This window comes from Xyrauchen texanus, chromosome 36 (assembly GCF_025860055.1).
Source record: "Xyrauchen texanus isolate HMW12.3.18 chromosome 36, RBS_HiC_50CHRs, whole genome shotgun sequence".
NCBI lineage: Eukaryota > Metazoa > Chordata > Actinopteri > Cypriniformes > Catostomidae > Xyrauchen > Xyrauchen texanus.
The window spans coordinates 5,531,320-5,553,238 of record NC_068311.1 but is presented as its reverse complement, the minus strand read 5'-3'; the positions used below and the strand labels follow the sequence as shown (position 1 = coordinate 5,553,238).

Genomic DNA, 21,919 nt, shown 5'->3' with positions numbered 1-21,919 from the left:
CTTTGAAAAAGCTAAAGTGGGGTTTACTTTTCATATATTTACATTTATGGATATGAAACTTTCCAATATATAAAAGAAGGTTTATACAAAAACATGCATTAATTAGATTCTTGTATTTAACATAAAATCCAAAAAGAATGTGTCTATATGATAAAGAAAAGTTACATAAAACCTTTTGGACAATCAGAGCATCAATGTTGTTCCAGAAAGACCGAGTAAAAAGACATTCCCAAAACAAATGATCAACAGTTTCAGAGGAGGCTTCACAAAAAGAGCAGGAATTATCAATATCATTTCTAAATTTCTTTTAAAAAGTATTTAACTGGATAAAATCTATGAATAATTTTATAGGATATTTCTTTAACTTTATTATTTAGAAAGAATTTCTGAGGATGTGACCAAACATATGACCATTTAATATCATCAAAAAGGTTATTCCAATAAGAAATGGAGGAAGGAATTGAAGTAACAGGGTCCAAAAATAATGACCTAATTTTATAATTGGATTTATGTATTGAAAACAAATAGAACCAACCACAGTAGATTCAGGGCTAGGGGGAGAAACAGAAGTCACTGTAGCACTATTATTGTTTCTAAACAGCATACAGATTTCCAAAGAGATGGCCTTGAAAACTATATTCAATTCTTTACTAGATACTGGGAATTGGTATCCTGAAACAAAATTGGAATAATTCAATAAATTACCTTCACTAAGAAATAGCTGGTTTACTAATATCACCCCATTATTGAACCAGTTTTCAAGAAATAAAGATTTCCTCTTATGAAGAATATTACAGTTGTTCCAAATTAAAAAATTGTGTGGCGAGAAATTATGCTTGTAAATAAGTTTCCAAGCCATAAGCATCTGCTGATGATAATTGGAAAGTTTGACAGGAAGTTTACTAATTGAATAATTGCACATTAAAAGAAAATGTATACCTCCTAATTGAGAAAAAATATATCTTGGGATTATACTCCAAATAGAAGATTGATTGTGAAGGAAACGTTTAAGCCAATTAATTTTTAAGGTATTGTTAAGAGAATCAAAATCAATGAAATTTAAGCCACCTTTATTATAAGAATTCAAAATAACTGATTTTCTAATACTCAAATGGAATACTAATTCCCTTAGTATTTCCATTTCCGATGCCTTACACAGAAACCTGTCAATCAGGGTCAAGGGTGGGATTATGCTATGGGGCGTGTTTGTCTTGGGAAGTGATGTCACTCACAGTCGACGGTCAAGAGGTGATGCCCTGAACAGACGCCGGTTTATCAAATCAAATCAAATCAAATCACTTTATTGTCACACTACCATGTACACAAGTGCAACAGTGGGTGAAATTCTTGTGTGCAGTTCCGAGCAACATAGCAGTCATGACAGTGACGAGACATATACCCATTACAGTAAACAACATACTTACACAACACAATTTACAAATCAAATGTACACATACTTACACAACGCAATAATTATATACAATGTACAGTAAACATTACACACAATATACAATACAATAATTAGGAGTATATGAAATATATATATATATGAAGTAGTATATTGAGGAGAATATGTTGACAGTCCAGTGTGAGATTATAGATTAATAAAGTGCAGTGCTAATTTTTTTATTTTTTATTTTTTTAATTATTGATCGTGATAGACTGTAACACGCCCCATAGCATAATCCCACCCTTGACCCTGATTGACAGGTTTCTGTGTAAGGCATCGGAAATGGAAATACTAAGGGAATTAGTATTCCATTTGAGTTTTGGCTGGCTACATACGCCACGCTGAGAAAGTGAAAAAGCAGACGTGGTAATTGAAATTGCTATTTAAATATGACAGGGCCAAAACTCGTAAGATATGGGAAACACAGTTGCAAACGGACTTTGCTTTTCCATTTGAAATCTGGCAGTCACTGTGCGTTCGCTTAAACGAAAATGCAAACGGTAATGCGCGATTTGCAATTGCGTTTGGATTATGTCACATTTTATGCGTCCACAAATTGAAAACGCAATTGCAAATTCAATTTGCAATTCCTTTTGAATAATGTCCGGAATATCATTCCATACATATGTATTACTTTTATTGACTGAATAAGTTCTGGCCACTATTGACTTGCATTGTATGAACCTACAGAGCTGAGATATTCTTCTAAAAATCTTTGTTTGTGTTCTGCAGAAGAAAGTCATACACATCTGGGATGACATAATGATGAGTAAATGAAGAGAGTGAACTACCCCTTTAAGATGGTTACATACTCTACGCATGTGCGTGAAAGCAGATGCTTCTTGCTACGCACTCATGAGTAATAAGTAGCTACACAACATTTGTGTGTGTGTGGTTGCTTTCCAAAATGTGTCAGACATAACATAATAAACATAATATAATGCAAATATGTGGTGCATTTTCAACATTGCCACAAGGGGCGCTATAGCTGATATTGGAGTGTATTGTCCACATCTACATTGAGTTTTGTCTTTCAAATTAACTGCTGTCTACTATTGAGTAATTTAAAGTCAATACATTGATAGCATCTTTTTAAAATAATTATAAATCCAGGTTAACTGCACATATTTTGAAGGCAACTCTATCGCCCCCTCGAGTACTGAGGTTTGTTACCGCCAAAGTAACGCAAAAACACACGTTACATATGTTAAACTGGACCGCAACAATGTGTCGTCCAAATGCTCGCATATGCGTAGGTGTACTTGCGAATGTATGTTTCTGACCTTAGTCTATCTTCAATGACTTGTACTGTCGTTTAAAGTGATTTTGATCATTTGTCTGAAAAGAATTCACTAGACAACATCAACAACAACAACAAAACTCCAGACAACTACAAGAAAATTAGAAGTGATTAAGGACATTTATTCAGTTTTATAAAATGCATGCCATTAAAGAGCCTGTAATGTCTATACCTCACAGCTTTGTTTTCATACATGTCTAAAATTTAAAATGGTGCTATGCTGAATACGGTATATTTTTTGTTATATAATGTTCTGTATATCATCATGAAAGCTGAAGTCTGCCATTTTTGCACCACTAGTGCCACAGAACGGAATTGCAAAAATAAAAATACATTTTCAAACAGATTTCTGAATCTGCTGATGATCAAACGAACAGATAGTCCTTAGAGTTACTGTGTTGGTATAAATGGGTCCCTCAAAACAAACAGAGGAATGTTTTATAGCACCACAGAGACAGTGTTCACAGTTTTCAAGAAAATTAAGGTACAAATGGCTAACTTACAGTTGTCTCTGCATATTTAGCTGGGATAAGAAAAAGTATTTTAACACAGGAAAAAGTTTCACACTTCAAATCAGGCATTTAAATCAGGAATTAGCCACCATGCTCTATAGATACATTTCAAAAACACAGACACAGCGGCATAGATTTCGCTTGATTACCCCTGGAATAACTGCTGTGTCTGTGTTTTTGAAATGTACAGACACAGTGGCATAGATTTGGCTTGATTTGGGGGGTGTTTAGCTATAATGCTATACTCCTACATTTTTATACAAAAATTAAAGGCACAGATAGTTTATAAGATTAAAGCAGATATTCCATGGGGGAATATTAATCTTATAAACTATTTGTACTTAACTTTTTTATAAAAATGTAGGAGTTTAGCATTGTGTCTGCTTAGTGTGCTCAGACCTATAAACCTCTTGTTGGCTAACAGCCTTTTCTTTGAAGGAATGCCTAAGGGTGACCTTTTCTGGTGAGATAAGGAACATGAGAGTTTGTTTAATGGCTGAGCTTAAACAAATTCTAAACTTAGAGCCTTGTACTATATGATCTAACCAACAGCAAAGACAAGCACAGGTGACTGAATAGCCAACAAAAATACAGAGCAGGACAAAGCCAATGTAACTAATCAGAGTTCTCAATCAGTTAGTCTTACCACTAGTTAAACACAATGTAAAAATCCACTTGAAATGTTGCATATCACTAATGAGTATTTGGACTATTTGAAGTGCAACATACACATACAAGCACATTCTGATGAAAACAAAAATACTGCTTAACATAACTTCATATGCAACGAGAAACAAAAATGTTTGCTTGGAAATCTGAATTATCAGTTTCACAAACAGTCATTGCATTGAACTAGCTCTGATTTTTTGTCAGGAGCCCCAAAATTAGCCAGCTGAGCTGTATAAATGTGACATGTATAGGCATACTGAGTATGCACTCCATCCACCTGCATGTGTCTGCGTACCTTACAGTTCACTGTCCTCCTTTGCTGTATTACCATAGGACTAATCCATAGGATTAATCTCCCTAAAATTGTCTCCCTGAGTTTTTGAATAGGTCTTTATGTAAAACCAGTGTCCACACAAATTTCCATGTTCTTTGTGGTATTAAATGTATAGTTACACATTTCTTTGAGAGTCTTTGATTCTCGTATCCGTAACTCTCTTCCTTGTACAGCCATTCTTCTCTCTTGCCGTACAGACTGCAGGTTCTCTTTAAGAATGAAATAGTAACATGCACCATCTGCCAAGCAATTCACATTACTAATACAAATGCTAATGTGAACGAAGTAGCGTAGCTTATTGATGGTGTCTGTGTTCTTAATGTTTGACTTTGCATAGAAATACATCAGTGCTGCTATGTGGTAAGGAATGAAGCATGTGAGGAAGACCACGAGGTTGCTGAGTACGATCTTCACACTCTTGTTGTTAAGTAGTTTGCCATCGGCAGGGTTGCGTGCCCTCAGATCACGCAGGATTTGCACCACGCGCACAGAACAAAACACCATCACCATGGCGCTGCTGCAAAACACCATCTCCATCGCAACCAGAATACCACTTTTTGACCAGGTACTTTTTGAGAAGTGTTGAAAGCAGTAAGATGTGTTTGTGGAGATTTCATTGTTGTCATGGAGTTTGTAGATGGGAGTACTGCATCCGAAGACCACCATCCAAATGACCAAACACACAATCACTGCCTTGCGAGGAGATCGCAAACGGCGGGCAGCGAATGGAAACTGGAGACCAACATAGCGGTCCACGGCGATGCATACACTCAGCATGATACTGCCATAGATGTTGACATAGAGCAGGCTCTCCAGCAAAGAGCAGAAGGTACGGCCTAGGTTCCAGTTTTTTTTGTATGCATGTATTTTAAAGGGCAGGGAGAGCATCAGCAGGCTGTCGTTTATTATCAGATTGGTGAGGTAAACTGTGGATTCACTCCTGCGGTGAACACGGAAGCAGAGCTGCCACAGAGCGGCAAGGTTCAAAGGGAGACCAGCAACCAGAATGGGCACATACATGCACCACTGGAACCAGCACACCCAGTCACAATTGTCTGTTTGACAGAAAGGGGAAAGTGAGAGAGAGAAATAGAGAGAGATTAGTTTTAAAGGAATAGCTCAGCCCAAAAATTTAAAGGGTCATCTTTTACTCATCCTGATGTACTTCCACATAATCAAATTTGGCACTATTTGATCTGTTATTATGAGTCAACACATACATTCTGGCACAACATGTCTTCACATACCGTATTTGAATACAAGTGACCACGAATGAGATTTGAGAACTAATATGGAGAGGGTTTTTAAAATATGCAGCATATTAGTCGTGTTGCTTCAGGTTTGGCATCTATGACATTTGGTCATGAGGCAAGCAAGAGCCAATGATGTTTGATGTTGTAGCCAGAGGCACCATATTTGATTTGAGAGCTAAAGCTGAAATTTCCAATTAGGCATAGCTGCAGGCCGGAGGTCTCCAAATGGTGGCGGAATCTCCAAAAGAGGGCATGGTTATTTTAGAAGGGGGCGGGGTTACTCCAAAAGTGGGTTGCGCCAACTCCAAAAAGGGGTGTAAATTCCACTCATAATGGTTAGGGAAAGGTTAGTCTCACGCAGCCAGACTTTTGACTTAAACAGCAAATGTCTGGGGTTAATCGCAGCTAACATTGGCAAAGAACCGCCCACTTAGGCAGGAAAAGCCATCTAACCAGTGGCGGCTGCTGGTCTTTCAAAGAGGGGAAGCTCATTTTCGGCCTACATTATAAACTTATTTACCCTATTTTTTGCACTAAATCAATCTTAGGTGTTGATCTGCCCTGCTTTTTAATTCTAATTTTTTCCTCGTAAGGAAGACTTTCAAATGGCTTCGCCAAAATCAGGTCGACAATATTAGCACCGTCTGCCATCGTGCGCAGTTTCACCCGTACGACGCTAGCCTAGCCTACTGTATGAATGAATGAACGAACGAACGAAAGCTCTAAAACAAAATATATTAAACTTGGTAAAACTGAAACAATGAACGTGGTGTATAATTGTGTGAAATGTATTATGCAAATTGACTAGCAATTTCGCCAAACAAATATAAAGAAATAGGTTGCAGCAGTTTGTCTTTCGACTACACTTGAGAAATCCGCGATGGGACTGAGCGCGAAATAGCTTCAGTGACTTCTTATAGTACAGATTCGCTGTCAATCAAAAGGAGACGCAGTCTTTCGACAGATCCTCCAATCATCACGCGGAAGCCCGGAGTCCGGGCCAGCCCACTCCTCATTCACCCCGAGAGACGCTGAGCATCCGTGGGCGGGACATAATCGCAGCATTTATCCAATGACCGTCTATTTTCGGAGCACTGAAAAAAACTGTTCAGAGCAGCCCCATTGAAGTCAATGGACGCTCGGCTTCAACAGGGAAATGCACTGACGCTACGGGAATGTATGAGAAGTAAATCGAGTCAGCCGACCTGCTATATGTAATGTAGCTGATTCTGAACGAACTCGTCTTCGAGATGAACGTGTTCTAACGCATTTTTAGTCAATAAATTGTTTACACAATAGTACATATTTGACCATTATTTTTTTTGACATTATAGGGAAAGCTGAGCTTCCCTTGCAGTCTTAAAGAAATCCCCACTGCATCTAACTGATATGTAAAGTGACCAGTCATGGCCAGGTTTGTCATTATGTGATGTTTAGGGATGGGGTAATCGGAGATGGCTCATACCATAATATAAGACCAGCATGTTTTCTATAAAGAATTGCTAGCAAAAATATTGGCACCACCCATTCAATTGCATTGTATGGATGTCCAGATCTGAGATATTCTTCTAAAAACCTTCATTTGTGTTCTGCTGAAAAAAGTAAGTCATACACATCTGGGATGGCATCAGGTGAGTAAATTATTAGATAATTTTTATTACTTCAAATGTGCTATATGTAAGATTGACATCAAGCGTTGAAATGGGTACTGCAGTCCAAATTTTAAATATTGGAGAGTTGTCTGCCCCGCCAATGACTCGAAGCTCATGCGGGTTGCCAGAATGTTGACTTGCAAATTAGCCAACTCAGCATCCGTTTTAAAGTATTTCTGGGCTTAAAGTTATCTCCATCTTCCAAAGGCATCTCCAATATTTATCCTTGTTTTACTATGCCTCTGGTCATGGTGGATTTTAGATGGATGGCGAGACTTTTTTGGTCGGGTGGAATCTGCTATCTCTGATCCAGTTAGTTTGCTGGCTTCCATGGCTGCAGCATGCAGTGCTGTTTGCCTGCAAACTTGTTCAAATCTGGCAACCCGGCAGTGTCGAAATACTATTGGTGAGTGGGCAGTTTGTGGGATCACACAGGCCAAAACACAAACAGAAATTCCGGCCCAGAATGGAAAATTCTAAGTAGAATAATACTGGCTGTAGCATTGTATCGGAGAAGCCAGTATTTCAACTTAGCATGTTTCCTAATTCTCTAATGGCATATTATGGTAATTTTATGATTTACTACAATAAAATTATTACATATAGCACCTTCAATAACATTTTATTGAATTGGGCCCCTGGTCCTGAGAAGAGAGAACGGAACGGAATCCATCCATAGCATCCATTCAATTCACTGCTGTTTTATGGGAAAAAGTAGTGTAACATCTCTTTTTGTGTTCCAAAGAAAGAAAAGTCATACAGATTTGGAACAACACGAGGTAAATGATGACAGAATTTTCATTTTTGGGTGAACTATCCCTTTAAGTGTTCATAAGGTATAATATAATTTATTCCATTTGAACTCATCCTACAGAACATGTTCAAATAAAAAGAAACACACTTTGCATCTGATCTGATCCGAGAACAGCATGTATAAGGGAGAACAGGGATGATTGTAACACTTTTCACCTAACAATACTCACTTTAAGATATATGATTGTATAGCAGAATTTGTAATTATGTTCAATAGATAGAATTCAGTTTTTACTGCCTACACAAGTATTTGGGTAACTTGCAACACTTGTTGGTGTATTTTGTAATAATAAGTAAAAAAAAAAAAAGTCTGCATGCTGTTTGCATTGAAACAACTTTCATGGACAAACATGTATGTGTGGGAGTATTCTGGCATGCTAGTGAATCGTTCACCTGATATGCAAACTTGTGGTATCAGGTACAAAATATAGTTAGTATCATTGGCGGGCCGTGCCTTTTAAATCTAGGCCTTCAGTGTAATTCATGCCATTAAGAAAACACAGTTTCACAATGAATAAGACACCCTATGCATTTGGGCATCATACATTGTCGCAGCTAACTAGTAATACCAATTGACGTTTTAAAAACACATCCACGCACGAAAGCCAGAACTTGAAATGACACTTAATGCTCAAGCGTAATTTTGACTGCAGCATGACAGTTTTGTGAAATGAACGTCTCCCGAACAGACAGTAAAACATCATTTTTCATATGAATCTACCAATGAGGTCTATAATACCTGGAAAATCTATCTAATAATATTTGCGATTTTAAATGTTGCTTGCAATAAATTTCATTTTGTCAGGGTACATGGTTATGTTGCGTTCCATTCAAGTTGGATGTGGGATATTCCTTCTTGATATCTCCGACCATAAATGCATTCCATTCCAAGATATTCGGAACTGCAATGTTCCTGTTAGCTTAGCAGGGGTTTGACTGTCATTATATGATGTCGCCTAGCAACCTAACTGATAAACATTGCTGCAGCGCTAGTTGTAAATCTCTCTGAGTGTTGACATGTTTGTGTGACATCATGCCCCTGCATCTGTGTTGAGAATTTCTGCACAAGACTACAAGTTGTAATTCTTACTTCAAGCTGCATTCCATTGCACTTTTCCTTGTAGGAAGTTCTAAAATCCGACTTTCCGAATTGACTGGAATGCATCACTACTTTTCAAAACTTGATCCGACACGGAATGCTCAAGCAGCCTAATTTACACTTAGAAAAATCCTGATGTTGCTATAACAATGCAAAAATCAATCACCAATTTGCTTTGAAATGAAAATCAGTCATCCTTTCTTGTTTAATTAATCAATTGCACGATCATGCAGAACATCTCAGGTTTGTAAATCCATAAGGATCTCTTTCTCAGCGGCAATTCTAGCAGTGATGACAGCTGACTTCGTCAGAAAGATCTCACACTCTTCGCTTTCAAATGACATACATCACTTAAAGCGTGATTGCGTCCCTCAAGGCCAGCTAGAAGGTTTCGACCGGGACATATCCTAAAGATCACACCCACCAAGAGCAAATAAATCAATCTGATTGGCTAATGAATCTGACACTCTGAATTTAGACGCCTATTCACTTACACTGTTGAGGGATTCTTCGGAAATTCTGAAGGCCTGAGGGAGTGGAGCTCAGACTCACGCACTGCTTTGGCTTGGGGCATGTGATTTGTGAAACAGTTGTCACACTTTGCTTGTAAGCATCAAGGAATAAACTCTGATTGGATAAACTTTTAGTTTTTCTCTATTTGTTTGTAGATTAATTAAGAGTGGAAAGCGATTAATGCATAGGCAAAAAGGTGATTGAGAATTAAAGGATGAACAATATTTATTTATTTGTCATGTTAGGCCAGCAGAGAAGGCTTTGCTGGCCCTGAGAAATCGCCACCGTTTAGTATGTACACTACATGACAACATGGTTCTAGCTTGCCAGTAACAAATACCGGAACAGTTTCAATTCTCCCTGGTCTCCCCTGAATAATAACATAGGCATATAAATGTATTCATTTATATTCATTTGCACTGAATACATAATGCATTTTATTATCTCTATAATGCTCTTTATTATGCAGGACAATCAGAAGAAACGAATTATGCATGATGTATTTATGTTATACCAGAAATAAAGATGACACTCTTATTCATGTGTTTCATCTTAAACAAGCAATATATGAAAATACATTTAAATATCCTTAGGCTGGAACTAACCACATATTTCTATGATAACTAAATTGCCTTTCAAAGAAGATTTATTGCACTGTTGACCATGATGAGGATATATGTATAGACTATGAGGCTTAAACTCCTAATTATAATTTTTTACAATTGGGACTGTGTCTGTTTTTTTTTTTTTTTTTACCTAAACCCATTATACTGCTCAAAGGTTTATTTTAAAAGTAGGTTAAACCATATCTATATCGTGAGCTGAGATACTAGTCACTGGGGAATTTTTCTGATGATATCTTCAATGTAGGGAGGGAGGAAAATGGAAATGTGGTTTGTAGGGTTTTAATGTGGTTTTATTTTTCCTTGTTTATTACAGAGAAACAGTATGATTCACCTCATCTGCCACTATAATAGACTCAAGTCAAGCCATTTTTATTTGTATAGCACCTTTCACAACACAGCGTTTCAAAGCAGATTTATACAGAAGATCAGGCATTAACAGAAAATGAAACTGCTATAATATTTACAAGTCATAATTTTGTAGTTTGATAAAATACGATTGTGAATTGTGTTTAAAGATAAGTAATTAAATAAGAATTGTATGTATAACCCCATTGGCAAGGAACACAAAAACTCCATAAGATGTTGATTAATGGAGAAAAATAACTTTGGGAGAAACCAGATTCACTGGGGGCCAGTTCCCCTCTGACTAACATCATGAATATAATGCCAATATTAGTTATGTATAGTTAAAGTCATGGTTTAAAATGATTAAACTAAGTAAGTGTTAAGGGTTAGTGTTTAAACAAAGACTGTAAGATTAATGAGTAATGTTTTTGAAGTCCATCCTGGATTAACTGCAGAAGTTTACATGATGCAATTGTCCTTGTTGGCTGATGGAGAGTTTTGACTCTCAAAAAACTTCAACCAAGCAGAACAATAATCTGTATGTCGCATTTTTAATCTACTAAATAATTAAACTAAAACTAAACTAAAACCCCCCACTGATTTGTGCTAAAATGAAGACAATTATTTAGTAGACTAAAAATGTAGTAGGCCTATATATATATATATATTTTGCGCAAAAAAGCGAATTACAAAATAAATAACAATAACAATGTTTCAAAAACATGTAGAATTCTGTTCATGTTAAGAATGGTCAGAATCACACACAATCAATTCATGTGTTACGATCGCGCTGTAACTGTAGTAACAGCATTTTGGTGGTAACTGTGGTTAGCTGCCTATAGCACATTTTTATGTAAGTTATATAAAAAGAATACACAAGGACTACTTACTAGATAAATTGGAGCTCATTCCCAAGGTCATGAAACACTTTTTGATCACTTCTGCCTTCTGTTATCGAGGAAGTATTACATCATGTTGCCGTTTTTCTTAAAATATGTTGTTCGAGTGTTTTGTCTGTCTTGTTGTGTGTTCTGTTTCCGCTCTAGATCAGCTTTTGTCTGTGAAAAGAGAAACTACTGTCATCTCTGCAGCGTGCGGAATGTGTGGTGTGGGAGATAGTCAAATGAGGAACAGACAACCTCTTTACACACACACGCACAGTTGGTGGTATATATATATATATATATATATATATATATATATATATATATATATATATATATATATATATATTAGTGGTCACACGGGGGGAGTTGTCACAGACACAGGGGATAATAAAATTACAAATATGACTGTCTTCCAGAAACCCCGGTGAATCCCCGCTTACAATTTTAAATAAAAAAGATTCGGTCCTCCAAAATAAAATTCCAATGCCGTCATATTTTGTTATTGCTCTTGGGTACAAGTAAACCACATTGGCATACGGCAAGAAAATTAAAAGGAATATTCCGGGCTCAATATAAGTTGAGCTCAATCTTAAGCATTTGTGGCATAATGTTGATTACCACCAAAATTTGTTTTGAATTGCCCCTCTTTGTCTTAAAAAAGGCAAAAATGGGGTTACAGTGAGGCACTTACAATGGAAGGGAATGGGGCCAATCCGTAAATATTACCCTTGTGCGACCTTCGAGACATTTATTCTTTTTATTTTTTATTTTTTCTATAATTTTGGTTAATGCCAAAGGCATACATTATGCCAAAGGTGTGTATTTTGGGGGGAATTTTTGTATTTCAACCTCAGTTCCTAAAATACATTTATAATACACTGTGTAAACAAAATGGTTACACTCAGGACCTTCAGGACAAAAATGTCCCCCACTGAAACCCATTCAAACTGCAATATTTGATCCCAGTGTCATTAAAGCATAAAATCATGAATTCTATTATATTATTCTTTCATTCGAAATTTACATTTGTAATATATTCCACCAGATGGCGCCATTTGTCTCATGTTTAGCCTATGGAGCAAATACATGCTTTTTCCTATTTTATGTTTGCTGTATTATAGAGCACTGCAGGCCAATTGAAGTCAGTGAAAGTGGAAAATAATATTAATATATAATATTTTTATAGCAGTTTTTTGACGCAGACAAATAATGCATTAAATTACATTGTTAGTGTCTCGCTGAAACCCATTTTTTATTTTATTGTTTATGTTGTTGTTGATTTTTAAGAAAAGGAGGGATGATTCGAAATAAATGTTTGTGGTAATCAACGTTATGCCACACATGCTGTCGATTGAGCTTAACTTGTATTGAATTTGGAATATTCCTTTAAATATCTATTGGTCAAAACAGTGGTGCACTGCTATGTAGTTTTAAATTACAAGTACATATACGAGATATCTGTTAAAATCGTTTCAACTGGAAAGTATCACATTCTAATTAACATCTACTAAACTTTTAATAAAGATCAGATTTACAAACAGTCTAAATCATAATCATCTCATAAACATCTGCTGAACGTTTACAATTCATAGACAAACCTGCAGATGAGAAAGCAGCCTTTTATATTCTTCCCAATTTGGAATGCCCAATTCCCAAAGCACTCTAAGTCCTCATGGTGGCATAGTGACTTGTCTCAATCTGTGTGGCGGAGGATGAATCTCAGTTGCCTCCGCATCTGAGACCGTGCAACCCGTGCATCTTATCACGTGGCTTGTTGAGCGCGTTTGCAGTGACCTAGCGCATGTGGAGGGCCAATTTGGTTGCTTAGGAGACCTGGCTGGAGTCACTCAGCGTGCTCTGGATTTGAACTCGCGTCTCCAGGGTCTTTACTCACTGAGCTACCCAGGCACAGAGAAAGCAATTTTAAAGGTGCTGTCTGAAATGTTTAACTCCTAAAGACATGAACTGTAATTTTGCAATATATGTAGGAAATCATGAGCACACACATTAAAATGAAGACTCCAGTCATATCAGTAACCATATAAAAGCTGTTTAATTCTACATGGAGAGGGTCCACACATGGGGGCTGCCATTTTAAAATCACATGACCAGCTGAATACTACTCGCTTAATCAAGAGTAACCGTCCTGTTATTGGTCACTTTCACACATTGATTAAAGTAATTATGGCTGACTGAATTCTAAATTCTTCAATGGCATCTGAAACTGAAAACTATTGATTTTGAATGATGCTGCATTCAAGCCACTAGATGTCAGTGTAAGTCCTCAGATGACACAAAGACAAAAGTTACTGAGAGAGTCTGGAGGAGCTTCCAGTGCTTGTAATATTGTTTGCAAATTCAAAATTGATAAATAATTGGCATATTATCCCTTTGTTTATTTGATTTGCTTTATAATACACATTATTATTTTTATTTGTTTAATTTTTCTTTATCTTATTATTTGAAAACCTGAATCATTTGTACCTGAGATGGAAATTATACAATGTTGATTATGTGGAATGTTCTCTTGATGTTATGTATGTTAATATGCAGTTTAAAAAATAAAATAAAATAGGTGTCTGGAAGATGTACGTGTGCTATGTACTCTTTCATCGTGGGGCTCTTGCATATATCTGGCTGAGGAGCTAGAGACGGGTCCGTCCCTATCGCTCGCTCTCTCCCCAGATCCAGCTGATACTTGTTGTAAGACTGAAGCGTGCTTCGGCGCCTCTTCGGTTCACGAGGGGGACGCTGAACCTCTGAACATTCCACGCACAATAATAAAGCGTCTGAGGAATTACACGAGGTGGTTACACGGGCTGTGGCCAGGCTACAGTTAGACTGGCCACGCGAAAAAGAGACCCCCAAACGCTCCAAACTAGAAGACAGATTTCTGTCTGGTGGCCAAAAAAACTCGACATCCCCTCAACAGGAAGTGTCAGAATCGATACCCATCTCAGAGAACCTGGCAGCGTGGAAACTACTGCCAGGTGTTTCTATGTGGGTCCTAAGAACAGTAGAAAAAGGAGACAGAATTACATTTGTTCGCCGTCCTCCGCGTTTTCAACGGCGTGGTTCCCACTACTGTGAAACCGGGATAAGCATGTCTACTGTGGAAAGAACTGCAAAATCTCTTGGTCAAAGGGGACAAAGAACATATTCCCCTTCCAGAGAGAGAGTCAGGTTACTACAGCAGATACTTCCTGGTTCCCAAGAAGGATGGGGTTTGCGTCCGATTTTAGACCTTTGAGGCTTGATTCACTCAGAGGGCGTTCAAGTTCAAGATGCTAACCGTCAAGACGATCGTGTCTCAAATCCAACATCGCGATTGGTTGGTCATGATCGATAAGGATCACGCGCTAATAAGGGTTACGCGCTGTACGCTTCGTACCCTTTCTATGTAGTTCATGTCCTTGTGCGGGTGGACAACACAGCAGCAGTCTCTTACATAAATCATCAAGGAGGTCTACGTTCACGCCAGCTAAACACTCTGGCACGTCAGATTCTCCTTTGGGCCCAGAGCAAGCTCCTGTCAGTCAGGGCAGTTTATATCCCTGGATGCCTGAATGTGGGAGCAGATTTATTGTCTAGACAGAAAATACAGACGGAGGAGTGGAAACTCCACCCTGAGGTAGTGGAACAAATCTGGGTGAGATTTTACAGGGCAGAAGTGGACCTCTTCGCCTCTCAACAGACAGTGCAATGTCCCCTCTACTTCTCTTTGAGTCACCCAGCCCCCCTGGGTCTGGATGCGATGGCACATACATGGCCCAGAATGCGCCTGTATGCGTTTCTCTGTTCCCGGGAGTCTTGGCCATGAGTTCGCCAGCAAGGGTCCTGCCTCTTATTGATAGCGCCGCGCTCTCCTTGATGGCTCGCCTTGGCGATTCTGGACAGAAGGGACCTTCTGTCTCAGATGCAGGGGACAATATTTCATCCCTGGCCGAGCTTTGGAACCTTCATGTTTGGCCCCTGAAGGGTACCAACTGAGGGACACTGGGGATTCACCTAAAGTTATCGAGACCATTCTAAGTGCTAGGGTCCCTCTACTAGAAGTTACGCCAGTAAATGGGGTGTCTTTGAAAGATGGTGCAGTGCACATAATGCAGATCCAGTTAACTGCCAGATTGCTTCAGTTCTGGACTTTCTGCAGACATTATCAGCAGACACATGCCCAGCCACTCTCAGGGTTTACGTGGCCGCTCTATCGGCTTGCCACGCCTTGATTGATGGGGTGCCGTTGGGGAGACATCCTCTGCTCTCGCTTCGTTCATGGAGCCATGCGAATGAGACCTCCTGCTAGGACATTCAAGGGACTTAGCAATAGTCCTTGAGGATCTGGTTGAGACCCCCTTCGAACCTTTAGAGTTAGTGTCTAATAAACTTCTGACTCTCAAGATGGTTTTTCTTATGGCAATTACTTCTCTAAAAAGAATTGGGGATCTACAGGCTCTGTCTGTCTGTCTTGCCGGCCTGCTTGGATTTTGCCCCAGGAACGCTAAAGCAATTTTGCACCCTCATCCTGACTACCTGCCTAAAGTTCCTTTATCGACCGTACCTTTCACTCTCGAAGCCTTCTGCTCCCCGCCGTTTACAACGCCAGAGCATGAAAGACTTCACTGTGTCCAGTCCGTGCCCTTCAGACTTATGTCCACAGCACTAGCTAGTGGCGTATGTCAGGGCAACTATCCGTTTGCCATGGGGCCGCAACAAAGGGGCAGCCGCCACCAAGCAAACTATGTAGCATTGGGTGAGGGACGCTATTGCCCTGGCCTACAAGGTGGGTGGTCAAGCTTCACCAGTAGGTATCAGGGCTCACTCTACCAGAGGGGTCGCCTCCTCTAAAGCCTTGGCGAGAGGTGTCCCTCTGCAGCCTGTTTGTGATGCGGTAGGCTGGTCCTCTCCGCACACATTCATAAGATTTTATAGTTTGGATGTTCATGCCACTCTGGGCTTTTATGTCCTTGAGTCAACATCACAAGCTCATGTCTGAGACCTCTCGTGCTCTTGTGAGCACAACTACACAACCATAAGGGGTCCAGTCATCCACAGTGCGGCGGTGTGGGTATTCTCATTCCCAAAGTGCCAAATCAGCGCAGAATCAAAGTGTAGCTTTTTTGATAGGGAACGTCTCTTAACTGTAATCCCTGTTCCCTGATAAAAGCGGAACGAGATGCTGCGCTTCATTGCCGTACTGGGATGCTCCAGGACTGCCCTTCAGACAAAATATCTGACGATGCACCTGTGACGCATCTATTTATAGCCCTGCTACAGGTGCATCCAATGATGTCGCCAGCAGAGGCTATACATTTTTGTCAATTTCATTGACGTGTTGCACACATATTCACAGCTGGTCACATATAAAGTTGTTCCCAAAGTGCTAAATCAGCGCAGCATCTCGTTCCGCTTTTATCAGGGAACAGGGGTTACAGTTAAGCAACCCGAGACGTTTTTATGTATTAACTGGGGATCGTGTTAACTTGGGATGTGCACGTGCGCATGAATAATTTAACTTGCCTTTTCAGCAGATTTGTTCAATGTGAATTGTCAAGGAGCAAAGAAAATATGTTTTGCACATTATAAAAAATTTTGGTATCATTATTAAACTTGAGTTTTTTTCATCGATGTCTGTTCTAATGAATTTCACACAGTTTAAGAGCGATTTCAACTGTTTCACAGAGTAACATGGTTCCCTATTTTAACGTGGGACATTAGTTGGAAGGAAATCGCATATTGAATTATTTTATTTGCAACACTATAGCATCATATGCTGATGTGTCAATCATATATATTTAAATGTATTAATTTGGCAGACACTTTTATGATCACCCTTACGCAAAGAAAATATATTTTCTTATATTAAGGCTCAATATATTTCAGAATTTTCAGTATATTCATAAATGTAGCAAAGCCGCCGGGGCAGTGGTGTTAAGATTCATGTGCAGTTTATTAAGACAAATAAATTGTAAAAACAAAGTAACAAAACAAAAGACAAGGGATCGGTACACAGGTAGGCAATCCAGAAAGGCAAACAATGCAAATACGATCGGCAAAGGAGAGAGGCAATAAATGCAAACATATAAACGCAGGAGCCAAACACAGGGTAAACAATGACAGACATAATTCTCAGAATTGTAACCCAGGCAAACAAGACTTCGCAATGAATGCGTGGAAACTGGGAACTTAAATAGACAGTGTTAATGTTGAACAGGTGGAAGGGTAATCAGACTGACAGAAAAGATCTATGGGAGATGTAGTTCGTGAAATGTTAATACTCAGGTCACGGCGGACTCTGGCGGCGTTCAGGGGAGATGGCAGGTGTAACAATAATTATATAGAATAATAAATACATTGCGATAATATATTACAATATACTGAGCAATACATAAAGAATGACCGCTTTTCATATATTGGGAAATACATGACAATATTTTTCCTTATATATTGTAATGTATGTCATTTTATATTCAATAATACACTGTGAATGTGATTAAAATTGGTAATGTGTGCTTAAATATATTTTAACATACATGTTGTACATATAGTCACATTTAAATGGGAATATGTATGAGCAATATATGTACACAATTCTGAGGAAATATATACTGAAATATATATCCATATATGTAAAAAAAAAATATATATATATATATATATATATATATATATATATATATATATATATATATATATATATATATATATATATATATATATAGTTACAACATATCTATAATGAGTAGGCCTATACATACACTTGAACATATATGCATTATATTTTAACATATATATGGGAACATGTATGTTAAATATATATACACACAAATCTGAGAGAAATATATTATAGAATATATATATATCCATATGTATTAATGATATAAATATATTCAAACAGTTTGAAATACTACGTGGAAAGCAAATCTGCCACTGAATTGATATTTATGTCTTCTTTTGCCTGATCTGTAAAGAATTGGGGACCTTTACGCCTATTGGAAACATATTATGTATTGAGACATTTAATGTTGTATGTAAACTTATGTGTTAACTATGAAAGATAAATTATTTTAATGTTTCAATGAAGCTATTACATGTAAAAATGCAGTACAGTTTTTGTCTGCTATATACCTGTATATATGTATGTATCAGTATATAGCCATACATGGTTCATCCATACATTGCAGACTATTGAAAACTATAAGCACAAGATTTCTACCATAGATCGTTCAGTTTCTACCATCTCACAGGACCTGAAGTGGACCAACATTGACTCCATTGTGAAAAAGCAGAGGTTTTCGCCAGCTGAGGAAGTTCAACCTCCCACAGGCGCTGCTGATACAGTTCTATTGAAAAGTCATTGAGTCTGTCCTCTGCACTCCAATAACAGTCTGGTTTGGTGTAGCTACGAAATGATTCTGATTCTAATATTATTCACATGCACGCGCCCTTTACTAGCTCTTTGAGAACAATGGAATCGTTGTGATGTCATATGGGGACTCGATTTATCATGACACCGACAGCGGTCAACCAACTAGCCTTTTTGATTTTAAATCAGGCATGCGAGGGGACAGGATGTCTGTTGTACGGGGAAGTACCAAACTTTACCACTTGATGCCGACAAAGGTCAACTACAGTGCCGTTAATTGAACCGACTCTATCATAGTCGCTGTTTACAACTCACGAAAACATAAAAGTAGGCACGAACGTCACACAAGTTGTAGCTGATAAATGTGTACAGTCAGATGTTACACTTCTCTTATATTATTGCAACATACAAAAACTGTAAGACAAGGGAGGACCCCAATTGCTAGTCAGACTCACTTTTATGATGCTAATCCGACAGACCACAGCACAATCAATATTTCTTCACAGGCAGGGGGACAAAACTGTTATCAACACGCCGTCATACGAATTTTTAGCAAAGGCTAGGCTGTCTATGTAGAATTTTGGCACACCTGTTCTTCTCAGGTGACGTTTATAAGAGAGAGGTGCGCCCATAACATTGACGCATCTCTATTTCCACTGGTATTACGCAACCACAGGATTCCTAGGATTCAATGAATTCACATTCCATCCCAAAAACTCAATGCTGAATCCAGGCTTTGTTTATACATGCTGTGAACACACAAGGTAGGTATCTAAAGGGGGACATGCCAAAGACTTGTTTTCAAATTGGGCTATTTATGAGTAGCCTACTACAGACTAATGCCAACCAAAATGCAAATTTATTCCTATTTCCTATAAGAAAATGTTTTGCATTTTAAATAATATATTATGGAATTTAGCCTATTTATGAGCCTTTTTCTACTTTGAGTAGGCTACAGCCCCAAGAGTTTCTCTCTCTCTCTCTCTCTCTCTCTCTCTCTCTCTCTCTCTCTACATTTTCCTCAATTTTGCCCCCAGACACATATACAAACACAGACATCTCAAAGTTGTTCTAATTACTTTTAGAGGTATGCCTGTTCTTTCTTCTTGTAATCTAATACTAATCCATGACTTCATTTAATAGAAAGAGGCATTTTTCTTTTCTTTGTTAAAGTGACATGAATCTACGTCAAGTCATTTATTATTTGTATAGCGTTTTTCACAAAACATATCGTTTCAAAGCAGCTTTACAAAACATACTGCATTAACACAAAGAAAATGAAACTGTTAAAAATAGTGTAGTTTTATTAAATATGATTGTAAATTGTGTATTCAAATTAAATAATAATTATATTTATAACCCCAGTGAGCAAGCCAAACGCAACTGTGGCAAGGAACACAAAACTCCATAAGATGTTGGTTAATGGAGAAAAATAACCTTGGGAGAAACCAAATTCAATGAGTGGGCCTGTTCTACTCTGGCTAACTAGCATGAATGTAATTCCAATGTTAGTTATTTATGAGCAGTGCATGTCTTGGTTTAAGATTAGTAAACTAAATAAGTGTTAAGGTCCAGTGTGTATATATATATATATATGACTTATGTCTTTGAAGTCCTTCTTGGATGAACTGCACTAAGTTCACATATATGCAATTGTTCTTTGTTAGTTGGCTGATAAAGGCTCTGGTTGGCAATTAAATGATTGTCTATGTATTCCATTTCAAGAGTGTAGTCCATCAATAGACAAAGGTGATGCAAGCAGAGATCAATGAGGTGCATCACAGTTAGACTGGCAGGTAATTTCGGTGAGGTTTGGACCCCCATCTTTAGTCCAATGTTCAGGCAGTGGCATATAAAGTTTCCAGTGGCTTACAGTTGGAGTTGGCATCAGTTCATCCTCTGGAGTCCATCGTAAAAGACAGAAGTGATGTCTGGTTAGCACCGGCTGCATTTAGTCATCATCACTCAGAGACACGTAGCAGTGGAGTCTGACACCAAGCAGGAACGGCGCCGGATCTGGCCGAGGTTGAGACATGGAAACAATTAGAATAATATAGCGTAGATGTCATTCAATTCTTTGCAGAGTTATAGATCATGATAGATGTTTCTGGTTTCGGCAGACCTAACTAAAGCAGTTGATGGATAAATTAGGTGTATGCTAAATAGATCTTTTGTCTGGACTCTTTGCATACTGCATTGTTATTGCAGGTGTGTGTGTGTGGGTCTGAATTTTATCTTCAATGAAAATATTAGGATTGTATTTCTGAAAATGTTTGGGGTTGCATGCACAGCTCACATTCTGATCTGTGCTTGTGTATGCGTGTCCATGCTTTTGTATATGTGTCAGTGTGTGTTAATCAGTGGGAGCACAATGGGATTAGACAGAGTACATTTGGCCAAGGGAAATGGAGGGAGAAATAACTTTTTAAGCCTGAGTAGTCAGCTGACTGCAGATGACGGGGTGTTACAAACATGCTTGGACATTTACTGTTAGGCTACATGAATTTCAGAATGTCTTCGTATTCAGTATGGTCCCCTTTTGCTTTAACAACAGCATGCAATTGAGCCAGCATGAACAAAACCTGATAATCCATGTTATCCCAGCATGATTTAATAATGTTCCAAAGAGCATCTTGTGTACTTCACAGGAACCAAGGAAATATGACCTTTTGTACAAAAGGGGTAGTATGGGTCACAAATGTGTTTTCATGTAATTAGTGATCCATATATAGTGCCTAATTGGAAATATTGTTTATTCATTTTACAGCATAAAGTTTGCTTTACTGTACATTTGTCAAAATCCTAAAAATGTGATTTATTTCCAGGTTTAAAATAGATTTTGAGGTCTCAGACATTTTGGGACGCCGCTATATAGAACAACACTCATCAATAAAAGGCAAATGACGCAAAGTCGTTGTTGTTTGAAGTTTCGTTGATGAGACAGAATGGGTGACAGCCAAAAATACAAGCGAGTGACTCTACCTGTTTTATTCACACTTGGATTGCAAGTTATGCACTCAGGCAAAACAGGGTAAGGCAGTGACATAGGGAATGAAAGAAGGCGGGAGACAGAGGGTTGGGCAGGCGAGAATGAATGAGTGGG

The 21,919-nt window shown here is 38.2% G+C and overlaps 1 protein-coding gene across 1 annotated transcript; it reads right to left on the bottom strand.

Moving 5' to 3' along the window:
- Positions 1–2,910: 2,910 nt before the first annotated feature.
- Positions 2,911–11,598, bottom strand: LOC127630238 (lysophosphatidic acid receptor 6-like). Its single transcript, XM_052107714.1, has 2 exons — positions 11,457–11,598; positions 2,911–5,320 (listed from the first exon to the last, which is right to left on the bottom strand). The coding sequence occupies exons 1-2, from the start codon at positions 11,485–11,487 to the stop codon at positions 4,323–4,325; spliced, it is 1,029 nt and encodes a 342-aa protein (XP_051963674.1). The 5' UTR covers positions 11,488–11,598; the 3' UTR covers positions 2,911–4,322.
- Between the last annotated feature and the right edge of the window lie 10,321 nt (positions 11,599–21,919).

Bases quoted from the DNA above. Each gene is read 5' to 3' on its own strand.
- LOC127630238 (XM_052107714.1), bottom strand. From the start codon at position 11,487: ATGACCTTGGGAATGAGCTCCAATTTATCTA. The intron at 5,321-11,456 runs GTAAGTAGTCCT...TCTGTCAAACAG, and splicing joins AATGAGCTCCAATTTATCTA to ACAATTGTGACTGGGTGTGC.